The sequence below is a fragment of the Phyllobates terribilis genome, unplaced genomic scaffold (genome assembly GCF_046119375.1).
Source record: "Phyllobates terribilis strain yellow unplaced genomic scaffold, ASM4611937v1 Scaffold_11__3_contigs__length_659146591, whole genome shotgun sequence".
Classification (NCBI taxonomy): Eukaryota; Metazoa; Chordata; class Amphibia; order Anura; family Dendrobatidae; genus Phyllobates; species Phyllobates terribilis.
Window position 1 is genome coordinate 531,899,975 of NW_027362771.1, and position 20,147 is coordinate 531,920,121.

General features: G+C 44.7%; 1 protein-coding gene across 3 annotated transcripts in view; it reads left to right on the forward strand.

Annotated features, from left to right (window-relative positions):
* ELMOD3 (ELMO domain containing 3) overlaps positions 1-20,147 on the forward strand; it is a 63,412-nt gene that overhangs the window by 24,726 nt on the left and 18,539 nt on the right. For 2 of the 3 annotated variants that reach the window (XM_073653756.1, XM_073653757.1), the window contains 5 exons: positions 4,195-4,317; positions 4,655-4,785; positions 4,883-4,959; positions 7,004-7,131; positions 14,994-19,110. In XM_073653756.1, coding sequence (XP_073509857.1) covers positions 4,195-4,317; positions 4,655-4,785; positions 4,883-4,959; positions 7,004-7,131; positions 14,994-15,214 — 680 coding nt within the window. In that variant the 3' untranslated portion in view covers positions 15,215-19,110. Of the gene's footprint in view, positions 1-4,194; positions 4,318-4,654; positions 4,786-4,882; positions 4,960-7,003; positions 7,132-14,993; positions 19,111-20,147 lie in introns of those variants that run through there. The other variant, XM_073653758.1, reaches the window with a different exon arrangement.

Sequence of the window (20,147 nt, forward strand, 5' to 3'; positions counted from 1 at the left end):
AAACAATTTTATGGAAAAAAATATTTTTTTTGCATTGCTTTATTCTGAGCGCTATAACTTTTTTATTTTTCAGCTGATGGAGCTGTATGGCGGCTTTTTTTGCGGAACAAGATGACGTTTTCAGCGGTACCATTTTTATTTCTATTTTGTTTTTTGATCGCATTTTTTTCCACTTTTTGTTTGGCGATATGATGAAAAAGCATATTTTTTTGCTCCGTTTTTTATTTATTTTTATTACGGTGTGCACAGAAGGAGTTAATTAGTGTGACAGTTTTATAGCTTGGGTTGTTTCGGACGCGGCTATATCAAATATGTGTACTTTTTTTGGTTTTGTAAAAATATACGGATTTATTGGTTTAATATTTTATTTATTTATTTTTATTTATTTTGTGATTTTTTTTTAACAGTTTAAAAACTTTTTTTTTTACATTTTTACTTAATCCCTGTATGGGACATTAATTTTTATTTTTCTGATCACTGATCTCATGTAATGTAATAGACATATATTACATTACATGAGATCTTCGCTGACTGTTTCACAGTCAGTCTCCTGCCTGGCTTCAGCTGCAGGCTGAGCCAGGCAGGACACCATATATGGCAGATCTGGAGGCGGTCATGTGACCTCCAGCTGCCATAGCAACCCCAGGTCCTGGAAGCTATCAGGGGTCATCGGAGAGGTAAGTAAGACGACCCCCTCTCCTCCTTCTATCTTCTATATGCCGCGATCAATATAGATCGCGGCATATAGAACATAGCAAAGGGTTAACATCACTGGGACCTGATCCAATCAGGTCCCGATGATGTCCCCTGTCAGAGCTAACGCTCTGCACTGGAATCGCAGCGCTTGCAGGACCCTGGGGGTCCTGAGCGCTGCGAGACCACCCGCCGTTTTTAAACATCGGCGCTGCACAGAGCCCAGCAAGCGCCGACGTTTATCTACGGTGGGCGGTCGGGAACCGGTTAAAGGGAATCTGAAGCAAAACCGAAAGAAATTAACTGGAGTATAAGTTGGTATGCATGCAATGTGTAGGAGCATGTTCACACTGGCCATTAAACAAACAAAACCTAAGATAGAAGCAAAATGAACATATTCCCTGCTGCAAGTAAATAAAAAGCAATAGTGCATATAAATAACATAGCGTACTTGGTAAACACTGTTTTTGATCAAAAAATGTGCAAAATCTATTGCACCGCACCAAGGTGTACCCAGTCGGGACGGTCCTAACCTGTAGTATTAAAACCTTACCATGTGTCAATGTGAATCAGGGCCAAGCCGGACCGGGGCCCAACTATGGACACCCAGCAATGGGAAGCTTTATAAATGTAATGCCCAGATCATAGAAATGCACCTGTACTCCTTACCTACTCCCTTACTGATTTTCTGCAGGAAAATCGGATGACTTTTCATACACTGCCAATGGCAGGATGCAGTGGGCATCAATATATGGCAGACACGGAGGCCAGTGCTAAGACTTGTGATCACTCTAAGGTGGGGGGAAGGGGATTGGGTAGCATATGAGGGGTTAAACTGGTGGGATCGGAGCTAGTTGCAGACCCAGCAGTTGCAGCAGAAGCTCAGCTGTGCATTACAGCCGTCACCCACTTCAAGTGACAGGAGTACGCCTGTGAGCCTCTGTACAGCAGAGCTATATCTATGTGTGCGTATATATATATATATATATATATATATATATATATATATATATATATATATATATATATATATATATATATATATATATATACATATACAGTGCAGACCAACCAAAAGTTTGAACACACATTCTCATTTAAAGATTTTTCTGTATTTTCATGACTATGAAAATTGTACATTCACACTGAAGGCATCAAAACTATGAATTAACACATGTGGAATTATATACTTAACAAAAAAGTGTGAAACAACTGAAAATATGTCTTATATTCTAGGTTCTTCAAAGTAGCCACCTTTTGCTTTGATGACTGCTTTGCACAATCTTGGCATTCTCTTGATGAGCTTCAAGAGGTAGTCACCGGAAATGGTCTTCCAACAATCTTGAAGGAGTTCCCAGAGATGCTTAGCACTTGTTGTCCCTTTTGCCTTCACTCTGCGGTCCAGCTCACCCCAAACCATCTCGATTGGGTTCAGGTCTGGTGACTGTGGAGGCCAGGTCATCTGGCATAGCACCCCATCACTCTCCTTCTTGGTCAAATAGCCCTTACACAGCCTGGAGGTGTGTTTGGGGTCATTGTCCTGTTGAAAAATAAATGATGGTCCAACTAAACGCAAACCGGATGGAATAGCATGCCGCTGCAAGATGCTGTGGTAGCCATGCTGGTTCAGTATGCCTTCAATTTTGAATAAATCCCCAACAGTGTCACCAGCATAGCACCCCCACACCATTACACCTCCTCCTCCATGCTTCACGGTGGGAACCAGGCATGTAGAGTCCATCCGTTCACCTTTTCTGCGTCGCACAATGACACGGTGGTTGGAAGCAAAGATCTCAAATTTTGACTCATCAGACCAAAGCACAGATTTCCACTGGTCTAATGTCCATTCCTTGTGTTCTTTAGCCCAAACAAGTCTCTTCTGCTTGTTGCCTGTCCTTAGCAGTGGTTTCCTAGCAGCTATTTTACCATGAAGGCCGGCTGCACAAAGTCTCCTCTTAACAGTTGTTGTAGAGATGTGTTTGCTGCTAGAACTCTGTGTGGCATTGACCTGGTCTCTAATCTGAGCTGCTGTTAACCTGTAATTTCTGAGGCTGGTGACTCGGATAAACTTATCCTCAGAAGCAGAGGTGACTCTTGGTCTTCCTTTCCTGGGGCGGTCCTCATGTGAGCCAGTTTCTTTGTAGCGCTTGATGGTTTTTGCAACTGCACTTGGGGACACTTTCAAAGTTTGCCCAATTTTTCGCACTGACTGACCTTCATTTCTTAAAGTAATGATGGCCACTCGTTTTTCTTTACTTAGCTGCTTTTTTCTTTCCATAATACAAATTCTAACAGTCTATTCAGTAGGACTATCAGCTGTGTATCCACCTGACTTCTGCACAACACAACTGATGGTCCCAACCCCATTTATAAGGCAAGAAATCCCACTTATTAAACCTGACAGGGCACACCTGTGAAGGGAAAACCATTTCCGGTGACTACCTCTTGAAGCTCATCAAGAGAATGCCAAGAGTGTGCAAAGCAGTCATCAAAGCAAAAGGTGGCTACTTTGAAGAACCTAGAATATAAGACATATTTTCAGTTGTTTCACACTTTTTTGTTAAGTATATAATTCCACATGCGTTAATTCATAGTTTTGATGCCTTCAGTGTGAATGTACAATTTTCATAGTCATGAAAATACAGAAAAATCTTTAAATGAAAAGGTGTGTCCAAACTTTTGGTCTGTACTGTATGTGTGATATATATATTTGTATTTATATTAAGGCAGCACTCCAGATAGATTCCATTCATGGCAATGTTTCGGTTCACAGAACCTTTCTCAAGCCTGTCTTTGGGCTCAATAAAGTCCATTTTTTCTAAGAATTTAATCTATTTGGAGTGCTGGCTTAATATATTTTTTCTATTAAGATGCGATTTGGACAGGTTGCTTGGAGGCCTGGCACCCACTGTGAGTATATATGAAATGGTGCTGTTCCAATATATGTTTTATATGTGTATATAGCAGGAACGTACTGCCCACCGTCACGGATCGGGACGTGACAGCCAGTTGCTGACCTTAACAGTGATACCTATAGGGTGCTGACCCCTGGGGCTAGTGACTGGCTGCTGCAGAGACCACCGGTACTTCAGCGCTGAGGCAGCGGGGGATTTAACAGATGAGTGAGGTTGTGCTATATTGAAACATTTGCCTGTGTTGCTTTTTACACAATAAGGCAATTTTTAGCTTTTTCATGTTGTCTTCCATTCATTGACATCTAGCAGCTATTTTGACTGATGATGGGGAATCACAGACTTTATTTAAATGTAAAAAAAAAAAAACCGAAAACCCCTTTAGTCACAAATTTATTCAAGAATATTAGAAAATCTACAATGTGAGTAAATATAACTCTTCAGCGAATGGTTTGCTTAATGAAAAAAAACTCCCTAATGAACCAGAAAGTCCCTTTTTTTTATTTTGAGTTTTATGTATTTTTTTGCGTACATTGCATAAAGTGAAATGAGATCACTTTCTCCTATACACGTTGTGTATTATATGCAGGTCCATTTGATAATGGTCAGCAGGTCCATGTGCGGGTGCTGCAGACTATATACAAGAAGCTGACCGGTGCCAGGTTTGACTGTCCCCTGTATGGATCACACTGGGAGCAACTGGGATTCCAAGGTGAGATGACGATGGGGCTGGGATGCAGGGGGGATCTATAGTAGTAGTGATGTGCTGATTACTCCAAAAGTCGAGTTGTCCTTTTTTTTTTTTTGAATACCAGGTCATTGACAAATGAAGATGCCTTGATGATGCCATGTCTGAGTTAGTTGACTGCATTCCTAAGGATGGCACAGTGGAAATGTAGAATTAGCGTCTAGGTGTATTGGTTCAGAAAACAAACTAGATATTGTATAGAAAGACAGTGTGGACTGCTGTGTCTTGTTTCTCATCCATGCTCAAATCTCTCCTTGTCAGATCACTCTATTAATGAGACGCCCCTTCTCTTGCCCGGTAGGTCTTGATCCTGGCACAGACTTGCGAGCTGCCGGCGTGCTTGGTCTTATGCACTTGTTGCACATGGTGATGGAGCCCAAAATCCTGCCTTTGGCTCATGACATTTTCCGCCTTTCGCAGCACCACAGACAGGTCTCTATCACTTGTATACGTGGTATCATCAGAACTACAACCACCAGTCATGTATTATACATTCGCTATGAATATAATTCTGTTTCTTGTCTTCCAGAATTTCCCGTTCTGTCTCATGTCCCTCAACATCACCCGAATCTGTATACAGATCCTGAGAGAGGAGCGAGTGAGCAGGTGAGTGATGCCGATGTAGCAGAGTCGGGTGTTCTTGTTGAAATTTATAGTGATTGTTGGTTTATCAATGGTCACCATGTTACATTATCTTCGCTCAAAGGAGTTGAATTGAAATTCAGCTCAGCTACATCTTTGTCTATTACTAGCTCCATTATAATCCAGGGGGGTAAGATGGTCTGTGGGTGTAGATGTGATGATGTCATGAGAAGCATTAGTGATGTCACTGTGAGAAGCCTTGCTAGACCATTGAATGCTGATTAAAGGGTTTTTCTATCCCCATAACATTTATTACTTAATCTGTGGGATCTACAAATAACATTATGTTAAAAGATGGACATTCACTTTAAAATAAAACAGTCTGTCATTACAAAATGACTGTTCAAACCAAGCACTTGCACTCTCTGCACCCTTGGTGTGGCTGAGCAATTCTGTGCACCTTCCCACCTACTTGTTTTGTATCCATCCTCTTCCCTGATTGACTGCTCCAGAGAAGGCGAGAATAAATGGCAATCAAGTAGGTGTAGTACACTGAACTGCTCGGCTACTCCAAGGGTGTACCTGTGCTTGGTTTGAACAGTCATTTTGTGCTGGCAGAAAGAATAAGTTTATCCCTCCAGGTGGATGGTAGTGCGCAGTGGTAGGATCACGGCACTCTTTGTTGCAGTGAAAGACAATTTTATTGTATGTCATGTTCATGAATATCACGCTTTACAAGATGGCCAACGTTTCTGCCTCCTGGACAGAAGAGCCATCAGCTGAGCATACACCACATTGCTCCTAACAGGGCGTGATCAATGTCCAGGACGACAGAAGCGTTGCCCATCTTGTAAAGTGTGGAACATGATGTGCTTACAGAGTAATAACATTTTCTCCATGGCCACAAGGAGTGTCGGGGTCTTTCATGTACCGTTCACTCCCTTTAAACAGCACCCACTTTCAATAAGGAATTGCAGCGGGGTCAACAACTCTACTACGCATCATTAGTTATATGTAACATACATGTAACATACATGTACACAGGGAGGGTATAGAACGAGTTTAGGAAATGAGCCCCCTCCACCTGCAACTGCTAAGGTTGGAAATGACGTAGATGCTCCTGTGGCATCTAAGCGGTTGTATTTTTTAAATACATTAAATGATACTAGCCCTTATATAACTGTGGGCAGAAAAATAAGAGTTATGGCTCTTGGGATGTAGAAATGAAAAAACCCTGAAACTATCAGCACCAATGGGTTAAATGGTCATTTGTGTTTTCATCAGATGGTGTCTGGGTGCTGAGGACCATGTTGTAGCACAGATGGGCTTGGCAGCCCTTCGACCTGTGAACAGCTTTTCTTCCTATCCTCTAGGTTATATTGTACATATATTCCAACTATATTCTTTGTGTACTCTGAGTGCACATGCGCGCTCCGCTACTCCGTGCCCTCTCTCGCTCTTCGGCGTCTCCGTGGTGCTTGCGCATGCTCTGGAGCCATGGTGACGCATCCTCAGTCCCGCGCATGCGCAATGACGCTTGGTGGCGATTGGCGGGTGTGCCTAGTGGGCTGCACATGCGCCACCTACCTCAATCTCATTGATCGGCTCTCTGTTCACATGATCAGCGCCGATAATATTTAAGGCCCTGTCAGATGGATCAGTTTACCAGACCACCTGGGGAAGCAATGTATTGAACAAAATGCCTGTTGGGGACTGTTCTTCATTGGTAACCTTGCAGTCTGCACAATTCGCATTTCTAATGGGTATGAGCCTGTATAATAAGTTTATTGTGACACTTGTATGTTTGCATACATGCTCCCAACCATTGTGTCTATTATATGTGGACTACAGTTGTCCTATTCACTCTGTGATATTGTGCTTGTGCTGCGAGGTTATTTATGTACTGTTTTTCCATCTTTTTGATTTTTTTTTGTATTCTATATTATATGTATTAATAAATTGTTATATTTAAGTTGATAGCTCCTTTTTCCTCCTTTTTGCAATGTTATATTCTTTCTGTCCAGGACCCATTTCCATATAGCTGTATATTGTCCTCTTGTCCGTACAGGGAGTGTAACCGCAGACAGCAGGTGTTTGCTGTGCTCAATGACCTCTACGTGGCCATTTACTACCATCTGTACCACGTGTGGAGGACCCAGAACAAAACAATCAGCGATTCTGGCTTTATTCTGAAAGGTGAGACTAGGACGTCACATCCAACCTTCCCGCCCCATTTATCCATCACTCTAGTGTACATATAGTCTTGTCTGGGCTTGGATGTCTTCGGATTTCTCATTATGTGTTTTCTACACACTTGACATATGAGATGCAGTTATATCTCCAGTCACATAAATCCATCTTTCTCCTTGTAAATCTGTATGTGCCAGGGGGCATAAAGGTCTATAATGAATCCCAGTTACATATGATAATTATGAACAGCCCTGACTGTCTTGGGAACACGACTGCTCTGCACGTGCCCTCGGCCCGCATACTGCTTTAATTATAATGCCACTAACAGTCGGAGGCTGTAAGTTACTTTTTTATGACTGACCTTATAAAAGAAAAATATGTTTATATTCATCCTCCCCCAAAACAAGCTTCATTCCATGGACGGCTGTTAGTATTCCCAGAGAATTTCTTTAAAAATGTTCTCTAAGAATGTGATAAAATACCCCCTATTTCATAATCAAAACGGCAGTCCTTCTTAGTCATGTGTCAGCCCAGGCTGCAGTCTGAAGAGACACAGCTCCTGACAACTGTGTCTCAACTGACAGAAGCGCTGTATCGGACCACATATACACCTGAGCTGTTGGAGAAGGGCTGTGGAGAAGAAATTAATCTTCTCCTCCGCTGACTGAACAAAGGATTTTCTCCTTCCCCCATGACAGCACCATGGAGAGAGGAGATCCGCCCTTCAAGGACAGGAAACCTACAGATAAAAATGACGGCACCTCTCTCCCACATCAGTTGGTTTCCTGTCTTTGACTGGGACCTACAGAAAGAAGAAGAAAGAAAGAAAAAAGAAAAAGAGAAGAATATGGACTTACCAGGCCCGGCGAGACAGGTTCAGGCAGCGGGGGTTCCCTGCCTCGGCTGGTGCGGTGTCCTGTAGCGCCACCGCTGGGGTCAGTGGGCCTCTAGGGTGACAGGGAGACGCAGCGCAGGGAAGACCGGAGCCGCCGTGTTCTCCAGTGGTGTCGGGGCCCAGGTTGGTGAGTATGCCTGGGCTTCCGGGGTGCCTGGGCTTCCGGGGCCCAGGTCGGTGTGCAGGCCTGGGCTTCCGGGGGCCATTGCGGAAGTGCGCGCTGGACGCCTCCCCTCTGATGCGAGCTGCAGTGCACCACTGGGTGTCGGCGGTCTGGGCGCGCACCGGAAGTGCCGCGGTGCCCTCTGGGAGCGGTGCGTTTGAACGTGCGCGCAGGAACCGGGAGCGGTATGCCCAGCAAAAGAAAGCGTTGGGGGGAGGGATGGACTCCCCTGTGGGGGGGGGGGGCGTCCCGCATGCTGGAAAGGTGCACAGCCGGTGGACAAGCCAGGTGAGGGGGACGGAACCCTATAGGGGTTAAATTGCCGGGAATGCACCAGGGAAGTGCTTCCTGGCACACTCTGGCACCCTTCGGCTATGAGCGAGTAGGAGCTACTGGAGGTGCAGTCCCTGCACCCATCACTCACCACCACCTCCGCAACATGGGAAGCGTACGAAAGGACCCCCCAGTGACCCTTCACGCCAACACAGCCAAGGTGACGGTGGAAGCGGGCGGTCTGGCCATTCTTCGCAACGCGGCAAGGACTCCAGCGTGGCGTCAACCTCGAGGAAAGACCCAGCTACTGGAACGGGTTCCTCTTCAAATCCGGTATTCCCTCTTACAACGGGTCGGTAAGTGATCTTCGTGAAAGCTCACTTGTAACTTGGGACCCCCCCCTCTCTTCTCTTCTCTCATCAAAGAAGGAACAGTACGGGCAAGTCCAAACACAGGATCTGCCCACCACATGGCAAAAAAGACTATGCAACTCGTGCATTGAACAAACAATCTGCGAGGAGACCCCTAAGTTCGCCTCAGAGCTCAGATCCCTGATTAAATCCCAGGTTGAGGATACCTTCAAGTCCCTGCAGAAGGGGGGGAAGAAACGAGAAAAAAACAGGAACCTATTCCCTGTATCAGGATCTTGCAGTTCGGACGGGGAGGTGGTAGACTCAGATTCGTCCTGCTTATCTTCGTCCTAGTCATCTTCTGAGGGTGGGGGTCATAGCTGTTTCCCTATAGAGGGTACGGATAATTTAATTAAGGAAGTTAGGTGCACTATGGGGTTGGTAGATCCTCGCCCTGAGAAATCAGTCCAGGATATGATGTTTAGTGGCCTGGAACAAAAGAAAAGGAGATCTTTCCCTCTCAATGATAAAGTCCACTCCCTGATTAAGAGGGAATGGAAAAAGCCGGAAAGGAAGGTCTTGTTGTCACCTAAGAGAAAATACCCATTTGAGGACCCGGTATGCTCCTTCTGGGGGAAGGCGCCAAAGTTAGACGTAACAATAGCTAAAGCCTCTAAAAAAGTTTCCCTGCCATTTAAAGACATGGGGGTGCTAAAAGGCCCAATGGACAAAAAAGCGGACTCCTTCCTGAAAGAAGGCGGCAGGAGGAGGGTTAAAACCCGCAGTGGCAGCCACATGTACAGCCAGATCTTTAATGGTCTGGCTAGATCAGCTAGAGGCGCAACTTAAAAACAAAACGTCAAGAGATAACATACTAGTCTTCATCCGAGTAATGAAGGGCGCAGCAGCTTTTTTGGCTGACACATCAGCCGATTCCGTCAGGCTGGCAGCCAGGGCTGCGAGCTTCTCTAACGCAGCCAGGTGGGCCCTCTGGCTTAAATGCTGGCCGGGTGACCACCAAACAAAATCTAGGCTGTGTTCCATTCCTTGCGAGGGTGAGTTCCTATTCGGATCTACTCTGGATGATATCCTTGACAGAGCTGGGGATAACAAGAAACGCTTCCCGGTCCTCTCCGGTACTTTATACAGGAAGTCCTTTCGGAGCAGGAAATTTATGCGCAGAAAACCCCCCAAAGACCAGGATAGGTGGGGAACATAAAAAGGGTTTATGTTTAACAGGTCCCCAGCGACAACAGAAAACCCACCCAATGAGAGTCAGCACCAGGTGGGGGGGGGGGACTTCTTCATTTCCTCCCAGCCTGGGAAAAAATATCGAACAGTTCTTGGATTTTAGACCTGATAAAAACAGGACTAAAATTCCAGTTTCACTCCATCCCCTGTCCGAACTTTGTCATAACCCCCATGAGGTCATCAGGGGTGGAACAACTAGCACTAGAACAAGATTCTAGGCCTAATAGGGAAAGCAGTCCTTCAGGAAGTCCCTGCACAGGAGGAAGGCGAAGGATTCTACTCCCCTCTGTTCCTCAGGAAAAAAACAGACGGGACATTCAGGACAATTCTAAACCTGAAAAAATTGAACAAATTTCTAAAGGTGCAAACCTTCAAGATGGAGTCAATAAAATCGGCAGTGAAATTGTTGTTCCCAGACTGTTTTATGGCTGTCCTGGATCTCAAGGATGCCTATTATCACGTCCACATACACAGAGACTACCAGAAATTCCTGAGAGTAGCAATATCGCTAAAAGGTATAGTCAAACACTACCAATATATGGCCCTTCCCTTCGGTCTAGAGATAGCACCAAGGGTTTTCACAAAAATAGTGGCAGAGGTAATGGCCCATCTGAGAGAGCAAAACATCCTGATCACCCCGTACCTGGACGATCTGCTAATAATAGGCAACTCGTTCAACCATTGCAAGGACCATCTAGCAAGGGTCATTAGTTCCTTGACGAATTTAGGCTGGCTTCTGAACCTAAAAAAGTCCAGATTGGAGCCGGATCAAGTACAAGAGTATCTAGGTATCCTATTAGATTCGAGGAATCAGGAATGCCGTCTCCCGGCAGGGAAAATCCAGAATATGATAGCCCGGATATCTCATGTGAAAGACCATCCCTCTATGACTCTGCGGGGAGCAATGTCCCTTCTAGGTTCCATGACTGCCTGTATCCGGGGGGTCCGTTGGGCTCAGTTGCACACCAGGGACTTGCAATGGGAAATCTTGGGGGCAGAAAAGTCACTAAAAGGGCTCTTAGAAGGTCGGCTAATTTTGTCATCAAAAACCTTGCTTTCCCTAACATGGTGGACGGAGGTGGACAATTTAACCAGAGGCGTTTCATGGACAATCTCAGTGTCGCAGGTCCTAACTACACATGCAAGCCCCAGGGGGTGGGGGGCTCACCTAAACGACCAAATAGCTCAGGGGGTCTGGTCAGAGGATTTGGAAGGGGTATCTTCCAACATGAAGGAACTTCTGGCAGTAAAATTCACTCTCTCAAAATTCCTAAACACCCTACGGGGACACTATGTAAGAGTTTTTTTCAGACAACAGGGTAGTAGTGGCATACTTAAACCGCCAGGGGGGACCCGGTCCCATTCTCTACTACAGGTGTCAAAATCCATCCTCCAGGTAGCAGAGAACAATTTGGAGTCCCTGTCTGCACTCCACATAAAAGGAACAGAAAATATCACAGCTGACTTTCTGAGCAGGACCCAGCTGAGACAGGGCGAATGGGAGCTGAATCAGTTGGTGTTCAACCAAATCACGGAGTTTTGGGGGAACCCTTCCATAGACCTATTCGCCAACTGGCAGAACAAAAAAGTGGACATATTCTGCTCAATCAACCCCAAGGGGAACCCAGCGGCATTAGATGCCTTCTCAATTCCATGGAACCACCAGCTAGCCTATGCCTTTCCTCCTATCGCTCTGATTCCGGCGGTTCTGAGGAAAGTCAGGGAAGACAAGGCAAACATAATTCTGATAACCAGGGCCTCTTTGGCCAGAAGGGGGCTTTCCTGGCTGAGGATAATGTCCACCTCCGACCCCTTGGTTCTTCCAGAGATTCCGGATCTCCTTTTCCAGGGACCGCTCCTCCACCTTCAGGTAGCAAATCTACACTTGACAGCCTGGATTTTGAGAGGGCGCTCTTAAGAGATAGAGGGTTTTCCCCGAATTTAATCTCCACTCTACTACAGAGTAGGAAACCCGTAACCACCAGGCTTTACGGTAAAACCTGGAAAAAATTCCTCTCATTTGCGGGTTCGAAGGTACTAGGGGAGGCCCCCATTACTTCCATCTTAGAGTTCCTGCAAAAGGAGTTGGAGCGGGTCTGACCACAAGCACTCTAAAGGTTCAGGTTGCGGCACTAGAAGCCCTATACAACTGCGACCTGGCCAGAAATAGGTGGATTTCTAGGTTCATCAAGGCATCACACAGGTCTAGGCCCATCCCCTCCCGGAATACTCCTCCTTGGGACTTAAATTTAGTTCTTTCAGCCCTAACCAAACATCCCTTTGAACCTTTAGCGAATGCATTTCTAAAAGTCCTATCTCTTAAGACGTCTCTCTTAGTAGCCCTCACATCGGCACGTAGAGTTAGCGACATGCAAGCCTTATCAGCAGGGCCCCCCTTTACGCAAATTCTAGAGGACAGGGTGACACTTAGGACTGACCCAGCATACCTTCCTAAGATGGGATCACACTTCCATAGATCGCAGGAGGTCACCCTCCCTTCCTTTTGCTCAAATCCTAAAAACAGGGGGGAAGAAGACCTACACACCTTAGTTTTCAGAAGGTGCATTATCCAGTACTTAGAGGCCACACAGGAGTGTAGGAAGGACAGGTCTCTCTTTGTGTGCTTCCAGGGACCTCGGAAGGGACAGAAAGCTTCCAAGGGCACACTGGCAAGGTGGATAAGGGACGCCATCTTCCTGGCATACTCATCAAGCGGGGAGACCGCCCCGGAGGATTTAAAGGCTCACTCGACTAGGGGAGTGGCAGCCTCCTGGGCGGAGAAAGCCGGTGCTTCAATTGAACAGAAATGTAGAGCTGCAACTTGGTCTTCCCCTTCTACATTCTTTAAGCACTACCGGCTGGATGTAACCTCTTCGGACCTTACCTTTGGTAGAAGGGTTCTGGAAGCGGTGGTCCCTCCCTAAACGACACTTCTCTGCAATTCTCTCCGTGGTGCCGTCATGGGGGAAGGAGAAAGACGTAGTTACTTACCGGTAACGGGGTCTCTCAGAGCCCATGACGGCACCCGTACATTCCCTCCCTTCACGTATGGGTGCACATTTATTTATTACCTATGTTTAGTCACGAGGTGTGTCCGGTAAACTTCTTAAAAATGTTCAAATTTGTGTTACTAACCTGGGGGTCCTCTCTGTGCTCTGTAAACAACTGATGCGGGAGAGTGGTGCTGCCCTTTTATCTGTAGGTTTCCTGTCCTTGAAGGGCGGATCCCCTCTCTCCGTGGTGCCGTCATGGGCTCTGAGAAATCCCGTTACCGGTAAGTAACTGCGTATTTTTCTCCAGCCTAAGTCCTCTGTGCTCATCAGCTTAGAAGAACATTTATTTATTTTCTTGTCACAGCCCTTTTCTTTGTCTCACTGAGATATGTGTGCTTATGATACAGCTTCTCTGTCATTTGAGACACTGGTCTCGGGAGCTGGATTTTTTTCAGACTGCAGCCCATCCTGACACATGACTAGGATGGGCTGCCGTTTGAATAACATGATGGGTGAGCTTTCTAGCAAATTGGAGAACCCTTTTTAAACTCTTTCGAGTAATATATCTATATAACATATATGTATCAGTAACCAATCAGGTTCAAAAGACCTAATCTATATCACATTATATTAATTCTACTGTCACTGTATACAAATATGTCAGATGGGTTTCATGTGACAACAGTTAGCTGAACAAAAAGTCTTTGTGTAGACATAGTGGCCATGATAAGCAACTCTGCTCCATTTCTCATCTCTCTCATATCTCAATAGTAATGAACTGCAATGGCAGAAATATCCAGTGGCAAAAGGGTGGCATTGTTTCTGAGAAAAGAAGACTCTAAGGGTGCTTTTACATTGCATTTAGTTTTCGGGCTTGCGTCTGAACCCCCCGCAAAACAGGATTCAAACATGTGTACTGACAGGTCCATAGACCATAATGGTGACGGCAGAGCGAACGTGCATCATTTTGGAGTGTGTACGCCTACTGGAGGCGGACACCCAAACGCAATGTGAAAGCACCCTAATTCTAATTCTTGATGACCCTTTTTAATCATGTTTTACCCTAGAAAGCTTTCAGACAGCTATTTCCATATCACTCAACCTGAAAGTTAACTCTTTAGGTGCCCATATACTCCCACGATTTCCCCATACACATAAAGACGAGCGTGCTTGAGTGTGTATTTCCGAACCTAAATCCCCCGCCAACCCCAGACTTCCCAGACATCATCATCAGGAGACCCATACACATTATGAGGTTGCCAAAATCAACAGGTTTGGGCTCATTTGATGTAATGTGTATGTTTTTATTGAATTTTCCACATAGAGCTCATTATGACTGAGGTCTATTGTTGGCCTGGAGAACACAATATTGTATAAAACTTATGTTGTCCATTTGTTTCCCCCATGTTTTTTTTGTGTGCAATGTTGTGTGATGTCATTATTGGCATGGTCAAAATATCAACAGCTTAAAGAAAATCTGTCGCTGGGATTTTGCCACTTAACCTGAGAGCAGCATAATGTCCTGATTCCAGCAATGTGTCACCTGCTGGGCTGCTTGCTGTAGTTTTGATAAAATCAGTTTTTATTAACAGGATGTTATCACTAGAGGACTAGTGAACTTGCTGCCATGTAGTCCTCCATATTCATGAGCTCTGTATAACCATGCCCCCACCACTCATTGGCAGAAAGCTTCCAATCAGGGATGTGGGCGGGGTTATACAGAGCTCAGCATTCAGAGAACTGCTAGATCTTCAGCAGATAAAACAGTGATTTTATCACAACTACAGCAAGCACTCCAGTAAGTGATACAACTCTGGAATCAGGGTCTCTGTCCTTACATCATGCAGCTCTCAGGTGGGGTAGCAATGATAAACTGACAGATTCCCTTTAAGTGGATGGGAAGTTACGATTTCACTATTACTGATTCTTCTTTTCTAACATAGAGGTTGAGGTTCTCGCCAAGAAAAAGCCCAAAGACCTTTTCCGCCAGTTAGATGTGCATGTTAAAGAACGTCCTTTACCCAAGGATCTTCCCCTTGAAATCTGGACACACCACCCTGCCGATCAACGGATGGAAAGTCATGAGGGGAGCCACGCACAGACGGGTGGAATCTGTTTCACCGGGGTGTGTGAGCAGCAGGTGCAGGAGGATAGGCTAATATGAGACTGGGGGCATGTGGTGGGCACAGTGGTAATAATTGATGGCATTAAAACCAGCTGTTGGGTTAATTTGCTCAGCAATTTTATCATCCATGTCTGCATAAAAAAAAAAAAACCTGCGGAATGTAGACTACTGTAATGGATGATGTTCGGTTATTGCTTATGTAGGGAGTAGTGTATGGACCACTTGAAAACACTAAACTGCGCACCCAGTACAGTCTTAGGAACGTAAAATGCTCAGGGCTCCTCATCCAGACTGATCATAATGGCACATACACATCAGTCCAGGGGACTGCAAAAGGATCGGCTCGGAACCTTCAATAGTTTGTGATTCCGAGACCAGTTCTAGAATTCTCCACCAGTTCTGATGACGGTCTGCTCGCTGGTAATGTCTGAGCCATGAATATTCCAGGGAACTTCCATGCACATCTGGCTGAAATCTCGCTGTCCACCGACCACAACTAGATAACTATTAATCCATCTGTCAAGGATACCCCGATGGTTATCCTTGATGAGTCCCTAGGGACTGGTTTCTAAAATGATGCTTCCTTTTCTGTAATGTGAATATTTGGGAACTGATTCAGTCTACACACCCAAAGCTTGTGTCTGTTTTATTAATTAGGTCCAAAAATCTGTTTAATATATCATTATACCAGTAAATGCTCCAGTTTTCTGATACATAGCTCCAAATATCGTGTATAAACTTAAAATGTTGCATTCTGTGTGCCTGCAGCCACCACTAGAGGGAGCTTACTGCAGACAGGTTATACATTGAACTTGCTGACAACACTGTATGCAGTAAGCGCCCATGCTCCCCCTAGTGTTATCTTTGAAATCTATATCCATGCAGGGGATTTGACACTCCGTATCAGAAAAATGAAGCTCCAACCATTATAAAGATATATTAAAATAATAATTGGAGCAGAATTTTAAGCTTGAAAATGACATGATGATTGTAAAAGGTGGACTTACCACTCCAGCAGTGCAATAAAAAAACAATGCTGGAATGGTGCTTTTAAGGGGGTATTTGGGCAGTGGTTGCCGAATATTATTGCTAGGATACGCCATTTATATCTGGTTAGTGGGGATTATAATGATGCCTGATTTGTCACCCAGCTTTTCCAGACAGGAAAAAAAAACTTAATTTGCATCTCGGGCTTTGCTCACTTTGTCGTCACGTCTGTATTTCATACAGGAGCTAAGAGAAGCCCACTGTTAAAGTGAATCTGATAGATACCATTAAAGGGGTTGGTTGTTCGGGCTTAGGGTTCAAGTCTGCAGTCACTATATGTGACCTCAGCCTTGTGAATCCTCACAACGTGCCGGCTGTAAGGATTTTGCTGTGCTGGCGGGCGCGTGACTGCAAGTATATGACTTGCTTATATGCGGTCACGTGCCAACTAGACTTGCGCAGCCTTTTTCAATACATGTGAATTGAACAAGGCCAGATATGTCTTATCGGAATGTGGCCGGAAGTATGCAAATCGCACACTTTCGATCACATGACTGCCTGCACCTGGCGCCAGCATCAGAGAATCCTGATAGCTCGCAATGTGCGCGCGTGAGGATTCACAAGTTTTTCACATCTAAAATACTAGAATTCCCCATGGAAAGCAGTAAAAACAAGTGTGAACACAGCCTTAGTTACAGAGCCGGCTCCACTGTTTTACGAGCCGTTGTGACCATTGGGTCCCTCTTGGCTTTTGTATTTTCCTTCTCGCCTTCTAGGAGCCATAACTATTTTTTATTTTACAGTCAACAGAGTTGCATCAGGGCTTGTTTATTGCGGTACGAGCTATAGGTTTTTTTTTATCTTTACCATTTTGGGGTCCATAGGACTTTCTCATCCCTTTTGACCCAAAAAATCCTAATACTGCCATTTCAACTTTTTTTTGGGTGGAGGGGACAGGCCTTCAACATATGGGTACATTAATTTATTAATTTTTCAGATTTTCTTTACATTCCAGGGAAAAAAATATATTTATTTTTTTAATTGGTTTCTCCCTTGAACTTGCGATCGCCTGATCACTTGTACAATACGCTGCTACATTGCAGTGTACTGTAAAAGTCCACCCATAGGTCATAATGTTGTGGGGGGTCAATGGACACCTTCCCCAATTTTCAACCTCCTAAATCTCGCTGTCATTGTCAGCGGTATCTATAAGGTTAAGCTACTGCGATCAGATCCCTCTCCAATCGGGTGCCAGCATGCATGGCGGATGGTTGGCGCTATTGGCTTATGGTGTCTTCCACTTTAAAACTTGAGCCCTGTGGGGTCCGGCACTAACCAATTTCACCGGGTGCTGACTCCGGCTACACTTTAGTTATCTGTTTCTGGCAAAGCTGGGTTTCAAAGTAAAAAAGGCCATCATTAGAAACAATGGGGGGAGATGTAGGAAACCATCTTTGTTACCAATAGCAACCAATCAGAGCTCCGCTTTCATTTTTCAGGTGCAGGATACAAAATGAATGCTGCGCTGTGATTGGTTGCCATGCTCAGCTTTTGTTTGATTCCCTCACGATTCTTAGTAATATGTGTCTCTGGGAAAGCTGGATGACCTCTAATATGGCAGCAATTACACAGCTTTTCCGGACTCCTGAATGAAAAATGTGACTTGGTGTATAATTACGTACTCCCCAAAATGGCAGCTGTCAGGGAAAGCTGTGTGACTGTAGCATGAGGATATTTATTTGCAGACATATTAGTTGTCATCCAGCTTTTCCAGAAACGGATATTACTAAAGACCCTCTAATAGACTTCTTGGGTCTGATCCCCAGTCCTATTGTATCCCTCAAAATAAGGGGCGGCAGTAATTTCCGGCTGCCGCCATGGTCGCTGAATGTTGCGCGTCCCCATTTATCTCCACGGCCTTTCCCACGGGTGAATTGGCTCTGGCGCTGAATGGGTGCACGCTGACATGTTAGCCACACGTGTGGCAGAATTTGCCTCTGCAGGCAGCTTAGCACTTTTCCGGCATCAGCAGCCATTTTGTTATAGTCCACATAAATGGCCTGTTTCTATGGTAATGTAGTAAATAAATGGAGTTTGACTAGACGGGATAGATTTTTATTTTTTAATAATTATTTATTTTTATAAAATGGGGAAAGAGGGGGAGCTAAGCGGATTCAGCATGTCTACTATTAGCCAACGTCTGTCTTTTTTTCTTACATTCCCTTATAATCACTTATGTATTCACCCGCCATCTTTGTAAACATTTTTTTTCTTGCCTAAATGTATTTTTATAATTGGATTTCATTAAAAATGTTGCACCCTTCGCCTTCTTGAGCCTCTGTGTTGCACTGCCTGCAGAATGGGTTAACTGAGGATCCATCAGTGAGCTGTTCTGACAGTGTAATGGGAAAGTTTCTTACTCCCTTCAGCTGATTTATGACCACAGACCACATCAAAGTTGAATATGCAGGAAAACACAGAGGCTGTAAAAGCCAAACGGTGCAAAATTTGTAATAAAACCAAATCCTAAAAATGTTTATTTTGCCCCAAATACATGCACTTAAGTAAAAAAAAAAAGAAAAAAAAATCTCCCCAGAGGTGGACATACCCTTTAATAATGGAAATTCTCACTGATTAACTTTTATCCATCCATATATCACTACACGGGTTACAACTTGATGTTTTCTTTTCCTCCATATTGGTCGTGTCTTGTGACTACTTGGCTATATCCTTTTATGTCACGTGTGTTAAAGGGTGAGTGCTGCAGAAAAACTGAACATGGTTGCAGTAAGGTATAAATATGGGCACAGTCGTTAGATGAAGCTATTGGCCTCTGATGTCTGCCACTTTAAGCTTTCATAAGATGAATAGTTTTCTGAGTGTTTTTCAAGCATGTAGCCAATGACGTCTCCTACTTATACAGATGGACACAACATAAAAATCGTCTATCAACTCAGTGAGTGTAAACATTGGGGAATATTCCCAACTAAAATTGGTGCAAATCCATTTACCAGACCCGATCCAGAAGCCATGTTAGTAATCTGTGGCCACTGGACGGAAGCCTTGAAAACCTCCTCTTATCTGACAAAATACGCGACTCTTCTTTTTGTTTTGCTAACCTTATACATCACATCACAACGGTGAAATCACACTAAGGCTATGTGCCCACGATGCAGAAATGCAATGATTTTTCCTGAGCGTTTCTGCATCTCCCTGGCAGAAAACACGCATGCGGATTGTACATGCGGATTGTACATGCGGATTGTACATGCGGATTGTACATGCGGATTGTACATGCGGATTGTACATGCGGATTGTACATGCGGATTGTACATGCGGATTGTACATGCGGATTGTACATGCGGATTGTACATGCGGATTGTACATGTGGATTGTACATGTGGATTGTACATGCGGATTGTACATGCGGATTGTACATGCGGATTGTACATGCGTTTTTCCTGCCAGGGACATGCGGATGTGAAGCGTTCTTCACATGCATTTCCGCATGCGGGTTGACAAGCACTTTCCAGGCGATTTTAGCATCACTTCGAAAGTGTTTGTCAACTTGGTCACACTATATAAATCCATGCAACCGGCATGGATTTATATGCTGTGACCGAAAGAATGTTTAAAAATAAAAAATAAATCTATACTTACCTTCCGATGGCCCCCGCAGTCTTGCTTCGCTCTGTTCTCCCTTGTCGGCAGATAGCAGTACACTGAAGGACCTGCCGTCACATGACTATGACGTCAGTGCAGGTCCTCCAGTCCATCGTGATCTGCCGGCAAGCCAAGACAAGCACACCGCGGGACATTAGAAGGTAAATATAAACATTTATTTTTTATTTTATTCTTTTTTTCACAGTTTCTATGGTACCCGGGTCCGGAGGAGAGTCTCCTGTCCTCCACACCCGGGTACCATCCGCACATTGAAACGCATGGATTCCGCATGTACAGATGCAGTGATGCGGATTACATGCGT